General features: G+C 39.6%; 1 protein-coding gene across 1 annotated transcript; it reads right to left on the bottom strand.

Moving 5' to 3' along the window:
• Positions 1–66: 66 nt before the first annotated feature.
• LOC308080731 (ubiquitin-conjugating enzyme E2 A-like) lies at positions 67–6,112 on the bottom strand. The gene is made up of 6 exons (XM_080422682.1): positions 5,960–6,112; positions 5,740–5,820; positions 5,505–5,530; positions 4,465–4,554; positions 4,282–4,370; positions 67–1,096 (listed from the first exon to the last, which is right to left on the bottom strand). The coding sequence occupies exons 1-6, from the start codon at positions 6,001–6,003 to the stop codon at positions 968–970; spliced, it is 459 nt and encodes a 152-aa protein (XP_080278808.1). The 5' UTR covers positions 6,004–6,112; the 3' UTR covers positions 67–967.
• Positions 6,113–7,944: the final 1,832 nt, after the last annotated feature.

The following is a 7,944-nucleotide window of genomic DNA, read 5'->3' as shown; positions in this document are numbered from 1 at the left end:
GGCCAAAACCTAAACAAATGATTAATCATTATTCAATGCATGAGTTTCATGATACATTTTAACATGTTTTGTCATTATTACGTACAGATATTGTACTGTAAAACAGAATTTGGGACTCTAAGAAAATGTATTTTAGAACTCAAGCACCTGGATCTCTGTGTTCTCAAATCATACACAGAAAATGTTTGGGCATGTGTATAATGTGGCTAACAAGTCAAGAATGCGGTAAAACATAAAAGAAAGCACAAAATACCCTTCATAGTCCTGTCAGGCATACCATTAAAGTGCATACAAGTGTCATAAAAACAAAACACAATAAAAAAAAAAAAAGCATTCATTATCAGTCACGCAGCTAATAGGTCTAAATGACATTCTGTGTTCTTGTGGACAGGTGACATCACAGAGACATAATCCCAGTAGAGGAGACAAAGTCAAACCATTCCTGACATTCAAGAGTGCTTGAGCACCAATGTCCTCTCTTTATGTTCTAAGTAAGTGGTTCTCAACCTTTATAGGCCGCGACCCCCCAAAATAAACATTTTTGATCTGGGGACCCTGGGGATAGTTAAGGCATTAAATTTTGTTTGACTCGTCCCCCAGATAAATATTGTGAAAATAGCAGATCTACAAGCTCACAACGCCTCGCAATGCGAGGTGTTGTGAGCTTGTTGATCGGCTATTTTCAAAATGTTTGCCCCTTTCTATATTATTTGACAATTTGGCCAATGTTTCACCAATTTCTATAGTATAGTTTGTGGATTACTCTTGATGCAGTAATGCTCTTTTTTCTTTTCTTTCCTTTTGAGGTATTAAAAAGGTCTTAAAAGTCCTTAAATTGTCATTTCACTGTCATCCGGGGACCCCCCAAAACATCATGTGGGGACCCCACTGGGGGTCACCGACCCACAGGTTGAGAACCACTGTTCTAAGTCTCTGTGGCGGTCGTTCGTTTTGTCTCACGGGACGGTCAGCTGTCCCTCCAGCTCTGCTCTACGATGGCCGAAACTCTTTTCTCGTACTCTCGTTTATTCTCCTGGTACAGCTGTGCTGCCTGGCTGTTCGCCGGGCTGTTGGGATTCGGTTCGTCCAGCAGAGACTGTGAAGAGGAGGAGGAGCGAGGTTTAATAGCGGGTTGACGCCATGACTCAGGATTCAAAGACTTTAATTGTCACATTATGCTCATACTGTACGTGTATGAGCAGTGAAATGTTGGTGTGGCAGCCTCCACCACAATGTGCTAGAGGTTATGTCTAAATGCACTGTAATACAAGTAGGTAATGATAATGAAAGATACACAAAAACAAGTTATAAAACAAGTAAGTTACTACTGTAATAAGTAATACAGTAGTAAGTAATAAAGTGTAAAGTGTGGTGGATGACCATCAAGGTATAGTATATGCAAATTAGAATTGTGCATTCCCTGGGACCTAGGACATATCTTCTGTCCCAGTGAAGTAGCAATTCAAAACTGTATATTCTCTTCAGAAAATAACATTTTAAGTTGCACCGTCCCTGGTAATTGAGGTGCAGGATAAATGTATATGTTTCAGCCAAAAACTAAAACATACAGAATAGAGAATAGACAGAAATAAAGATGAATAAATTAGTGACCGAAAGATATACAGAATATACATTCATGCAGCAAGGATGAATAAGTTGGCAACGGAGTATAGCCTATGCATAGTTCAAATAGCAGTCAGTATTATGTAACGAACTATACACATTCCTAACAGGTACAGTACGATCTAACAACACACAATTTATGCAAGCAGGTTTTGCAAGATAATGTCCCGAAGGAACTGTATGTGCTCTGTTGGTGAGCGGGTAATTAACCACTTAAAACAGCAGATCGCCAAGCTCACACAACACGTCGCATTGTGAGCTTGTCGATCGGCTATTTGCAGCGAAAGCTTTCCCCACAATAACAGAAAACCAAAAAATATACTAGTATTGAGCCTTGAGGGACTCCGGTTACCCATATGGGGTTTAAGACAGTTGCCCTGGCAGTTGGGTCATTGTTCAGAGATCTGATAGCCTGAGGGAAAAAGCTCTTTATGTGTTCCATGTTTAAAACCTGAAAGAAATTTGAGACCGATGTTGAGCTACTCAAATGCACAGAATAAAACAAATAATAAAAGCAGCACCAGTACCTATCTTCACAATACATGCTTCTACAATGCATGACCTAGTTTTGACGAGCATGCAGACTAATGCAAAGGTTAAAAATGTAATTTAGATAGCATGTTATTTAGACCGATGCTACCTTTAAATGTACCGATTAGTTATTTTGATAGTCTATTGCTTAGACTGATGCTAGGTTCTTGGTTCTGTGATCCTAGTTTACTGCGGCACTACATTGTGCCAGTGATGTATGTATTTACCTTGCTTATTGTAAGTTGCTCTGGATAAGTAAATTGTAAATTGATTCTTTTACCGCTTTACTGTTCAGACGATCTATAGGGTCCCTAATCACACTGAATACTTTCAAGTGCAAATAGGAATTGTGTTTAAAGCTACAATCCAGGACTTATTTGAATGAATACAATATTTTATCCAATCTGTATGGTAGAGTATGTAAAACAATAATAAAACTAGTACATCTGCAGTGGTTGGAGCCAGGGAGGATGTCTCCCTAGTCCCTACTATTCCACTGAGACATTTCGACCCTGGTTGACAATGTCAACAATGTTATTTGAGGCAGATGGTGCAACGGATTGGACACTTGATGTGCTGCCATCTTTATTGTAGTGTTGACGCTATTGTAATTACCTCTGTCCCTCAGGATAGAGAGACGGTCATAGAACTTAAGATATGTAGCTTTTCATCACCAACATTTCTATTCTGAGCCTGAATGAAATGTACAACTTGCCTGACTGTCAAATACCTGCCATAATTTTTGGCATGTTAAATCTGATTTATATTTTGTTGTACAACCATTTAGCTCGCCGAAAATATTGGTGAGGTAAATGGTAATACGACTAAGTATAAAGTAGGCAGTGGTAGAATTTTTCAAATGGCCTAAATGTACTGTATATAGGACTGAAGTGGTTAATGTATGTTTTGTAATAATAATCAAAATCTACAAAGTAACTAGTAACTAAAGTTTTCAAATAATTGTAGTGGAGTAAAAGTATAATATTTGCCTCTGAGATGCAGCGGAGTAGAAGTAAAAGTACTGAAAACTGGAAATACTCCAGTAAAGTAAAAATACCTCAACATTAGTACAGTACTTGAGTTACTTTACACCACTAAAAGTAGGGCTTTCAGTTCTATTGCTCTTGCACTCGTCTTCACTACTACGCATACATAGACAGTAAATTGATCCTGGACTCTGTGTGAGACCCGACGCTCTCAGTGTAAATTCTGCATTACTGTGCAGCAGGGGCAGGTAATAGATAGGCCTATATTCTGCCTGGTGGAGATAGTGTACATAGTGGTCAAGAAAGAACCCCTCGTCTCTGGGATCACGTGCACCCATGCTGGCCTCGGATCAAATTCCACTCACTCATGCACTCTCTCTGTGAGCGTTACTACTACCTGGAAAACTGACCACCATCGCTTAACCACTTAAACCCGACACTTGATTGACCGGAGTCCCCCAGGGCTCTATACTCTATTCAGGGCTCTGGACACAATGTGTCGCAACGCGATGCATTGTGAGCTTGTCGATCTGCTATTTTCCGAGAAGGTTTTCCCCACAATATGGATGCTGGGGTTTAAGTGGTTAAAAGGACCATCCATATTCAGACAGAGTATTATGCGAAGAGAAAATGTGTTTAAATCGATTCTCCCTTTGTGCCATTAAACAGACAATCGAGACTTAATCACTTGTGCCCCAGCATCCCTATTCCGGTGGGAATACTAGCTGTACATAGCCGATCAATCGCGTAGACACGTTGGGCTTGTAGATCGGCTATTTTCAGCGGAGAGATTTGGCGTGGAGGGGGGAAAAAAAGAGCGCTCCAAGTACAGTTGCAACTCAAGTCAGTTTTACCAAGAATGGAGGGTTTAATCTAAGTGGTTAAATACTTTGCGTCCCTATTTTTGGAACGTTATCATAGTTGAACGTTTTCAAAGATTTAGTAAATTGTTTAAAAATGTAAAATATTGAGGGGGGTGGATTGCGACGCGTTGTGAGCTTGTAGATCGGCTATTTTCTCTATTCGCTGTACAACGGCGTATACAGGGCTTCAGTGGTTAAATACGTAGATGCACTTTTAATATCTGGCCTCGGTACGATGAGTAATGAATCCCTCTTTGCCTGATTCAGTGAAAACGTACCTGGATAGAGGTAAGAATAGATGACACATCATAGGTAGGACTCCAGCGATTCTGCAAAATATCTAAGCATATGCTTCCATCTGCATATACTGTGGAGACATAGTTCATAGTGTTAAGTAAGAGACCGCAATGAGAGAAAATTGTAAACATTTGGTGGAACGCAACAAAGGGGAAGGTACATACCATTTGGATGAAACATCTTTGAGACAAATCGTACAGTGGGGGGCTTATTGGGATACTCCTCCGTGAACTCCACTGTTAGTTTAAATGTACCTATGGAGAATAAAAGTAAATAAATAAATCAGGAAACCACAGACAATAATGAAGAACTAATGTCTCAACTCAGTTCATTTGATGGCCAAAACGGCCCACATGAACATGCAGAGGGGGCTTGAGCAGATACAAAGGGTGTGTTGCTTCATGACAGCATTTCTTTTCCTTTTTGAGTCTTTTCCTTTTACCATATTGCACTACGTTACCATTTATTATATTTTATTCTAAATTATTTTAACTCAGGTCTCAAATTGCCCTTTTAGTATAGCACTGGTGTTAAAATTGTCCTTGTGTGTTCTTATTTGTACATGTACCGGGGTCCTGAGAAAAGTAATTTTGTTCTATGCATGTGTATCTTTATGGTGACAAATAAACGGATGCTTGGACCTTCCCTTCAGCTGAAGTAGGAAGGCTACCAGAGAATTTTAATTATGTTGTTGTCATGGAAACAAGCCTTGTCTCATGCCTGGACAGAGCACAAGTCTCAGAAAGCCAGAATGTTTAAAAAAAAGGCACGTGCTCTGCATGCCTTGGCTTTTACCATAACAAACCAATTTCCTGAATCTCTTCGGTACCAAACCAAAAGTCATTACCATGAATGGATGCACAACAGCCTGCCATATTCAATGTGCCACCCACTCATGAATATTGTGATTGAGTTGCAAAGCAAGGCACCACGCCTATGCATTGGAGTTGAGGTGTCCCTCATTTGATTGATTGAATACTTTATTAACAGTTTGTTTGCAAAAAAAAAAGGCACAGAGATAGTTTCATGCTAAAAGAATAAACCCAAGAAAGCACTATGGCTTGTTTCCATTGGGGTCCTGTGGATTCAACTCATCAAAATATTTAAGGACAAAGAATAAATAAAATATGCACATGAAAATAAACCAACTACTAACTAGGGCCTATTTCTTCAGGTGTCATAATAAAAAGAAAGGTCAACTCACCATCTTCAAATGGTGTTCCTTCTGGCCTGGAATGCAAATAAATGTGAATCACCCAACTATATTAAACAATATTTACATTTTGCTTACAATTTCACGTGCCCAGGTATAGGCCAATACAAATGTTCGTTTTGAGGCATGGATTATTTAGAGCACAGTATTTTTCATTTTTTCCCTTTTTAACAAATCTTTATTTATAACTATCTTTTTTTAAGCACAACATTGTGTCAGAGCTTACCCAAATATGACAGCATTCCAAACCATGATATTGTTTTCAGATGGGGCCCCGCTCACTCCAGCTGGCGGGTCCTCTTGCAACCTACAGTGGTCATTAATACGTTACATTAAGTTACCAACCGTTACTTGGAAGTAACGCCAAAAATAATGTTGTGCCAGAAGCCCCCAGTAGAAAACAACTACACTGTTGCCTTGTTCCGCAACATTAGGGCTTACTGTACCTTTTGAAGTCTCTCATAAGTCGCCTTCTCGACGGGGTGGACATCGTTATGGAGGATTTATTATTTTACAGATCTGGTGTTTAAAGATAACTGTGTTTTGCCGATCGGGGTCAATATGTTGTTGTAGAGTTTTACCCCACAACAAGATTCTCTTCCTCTGACCCAACAGGAATTGAGGGCCATACTATTCTCTAAAGCAGGGGGTATTGTAGCCCTGCTCCAGAGCGTTAGTGAGTTCTCTCTGACGCTCTGACAGGCGCGCTGCTCTGGTCATAGACCGAAAATTCCACTGCTGTGCGAGGTGTACGTCTTTAGTAAAAAATAAACAAAACCGTTTCGCTACTCACCGAAACAAAGGCAGTTTTGTGTTGTTGAAAGTCTATTCTCCAGGGTGGGAAGCCTCTCGGGACCCCACCTTTTCTGTATAATACACTTTTTGGGCAAAAAATAAAATATATCCACCAGATGGAAATTATTTTATTTACTCCACTGCGCCCTCTACATATCTGGTCGATGGTAATTTATATTGACCAGATCTGTAGAGGGCGCAGTGGAGTATATACAATCATTTCCATCTGGCGGACATTTTCTGCCCAAAAAGTGTATTATACAGAGAAGGTGGGGTCCTGAGAGGCTTCCCACCCTGGAGAATAGACTTTCAACAACACAAAAAAGTCTTGTTTTGATAAGTAACGACACCGTTTTGTTTATTTTTTTTACTAAAGACGGAGACCTTGCACGGCAGTGGAATCTTCGGTCTATGAGCAGAGCAGCGCACCTGGCAGGGCGTTAGAGAGAACTCACTAACGTAACGCTCTGGACCAGGGCTAGGGGTATTGTCATTGAAGAACTCCATGATGTTTGTCAAGGTGTGGGGCGGAGGGGGCTGTGGGTGTGCTTTGTTAGCTTAATGATTTACCGCTGTGAAGAGGCGGAACATTCGAGACAGTGATCTGTTTGTCTTTTTACACCTCGAAGTTACTTATTGACATTTACGTTACAATAGCCTCCACCCCTGCGTAATGGAAGAGTCCCGGGGGGCGGAGCGTTGCTCACACGTGACGGGGATGTGTCCTTACTGGGAGTGCAGGTGACGCGCCGGTGCGCGGACACGTGAGCCACAGTGAGAGGATGGTTTTGAACAGTGGTGGAAGAAGTACTCAGATATTTTTACTTGAAAGTAAAAGTACCAATGCAACAATATAAAAATACTCTGTTACAAGTAAAAGGACTGTGTTCAGAATGTTGCTTCAGTAAAAGTACAAAAGTATTGGCATCAAAATATACTTAAAAGTACCCAAAATAAATCTACAATGTTTGAAAATAGCAGATCTACAAGATGCCTTGTGAGCTTGTAGATCGGCTATTTTAAAATAGCCTATGTATAAAATAGGGCTGAAGTGGTTAATGTATGTTTTATAATATAATAATTTCTATCTGCAAAGTAAATAAAGATTTCAAATAATTGTAGCAGAGTAAAAGTACAATATTTGCCTCTGAGATGTAATGGAGTAATTCAAAGTATTGAAAATTGGAAATACCCCAGTAAAGTAAAATGGCTCAAAATTGTACTTAAGTACAGTACTTGAGTAAATGTACTTAGTTACTTTACACCACTGGTTTTGAAGTTATTCTCAAGGGAATAGACTACTGTCCACTCTGAGGTGATGAATGCAGAGATGTTGCCATTGTTGTGGACAGTAATAGAGTAACTAAAGTACATTTACTTGAGTACATATTTTTGGAGGGTTTTTTCTTTTCTTTCTTTGCAAGCTCATGACCTTCTATTCACTATGCTACTACACGATTCAAATAGAAATATTGTACTTTTGACGGATACAGGATAGGTGGGCACATTTGGGCACCTCGATGTAAAATAGGCTATTTTGTCCAAAATGCTAAAAAATATATATATTTAAAAAATGGTCTTATAAGTAATGTGATGTGAACATGCGCGGTACATCATTATCAGACTTAATTTTTAT

This window comes from Gymnoscopelus braueri, assembly GCF_963280865.1.
Source record: "Gymnoscopelus braueri genome assembly, chromosome: 24".
NCBI classification, from domain to species: domain Eukaryota; kingdom Metazoa; phylum Chordata; class Actinopteri; order Myctophiformes; family Myctophidae; genus Gymnoscopelus; species Gymnoscopelus braueri.
The sequence above is the reverse complement of the archived record's forward strand: the minus strand, read 5'-3'. Positions and strand labels throughout refer to the sequence as shown.

Bases quoted from the DNA above. Each gene is read 5' to 3' on its own strand.
- LOC308080731 (XM_080422682.1), bottom strand. From the start codon at position 6,003: ATGTCCACCCCGTCGAGAAGGCGACTTATGAGAGACTTCAAAAG. The intron at 5,821-5,959 runs GTACAGTAAGCC...TGACCACTGTAG, and splicing joins CTTATGAGAGACTTCAAAAG to GTTGCAAGAGGACCCGCCAG. The intron at 1,097-4,281 runs GTACGTTTTCAC...TCCTCTTCACAG, and splicing joins CTATTCTTACCTCTATCCAG to TCTCTGCTGGACGAACCGAA.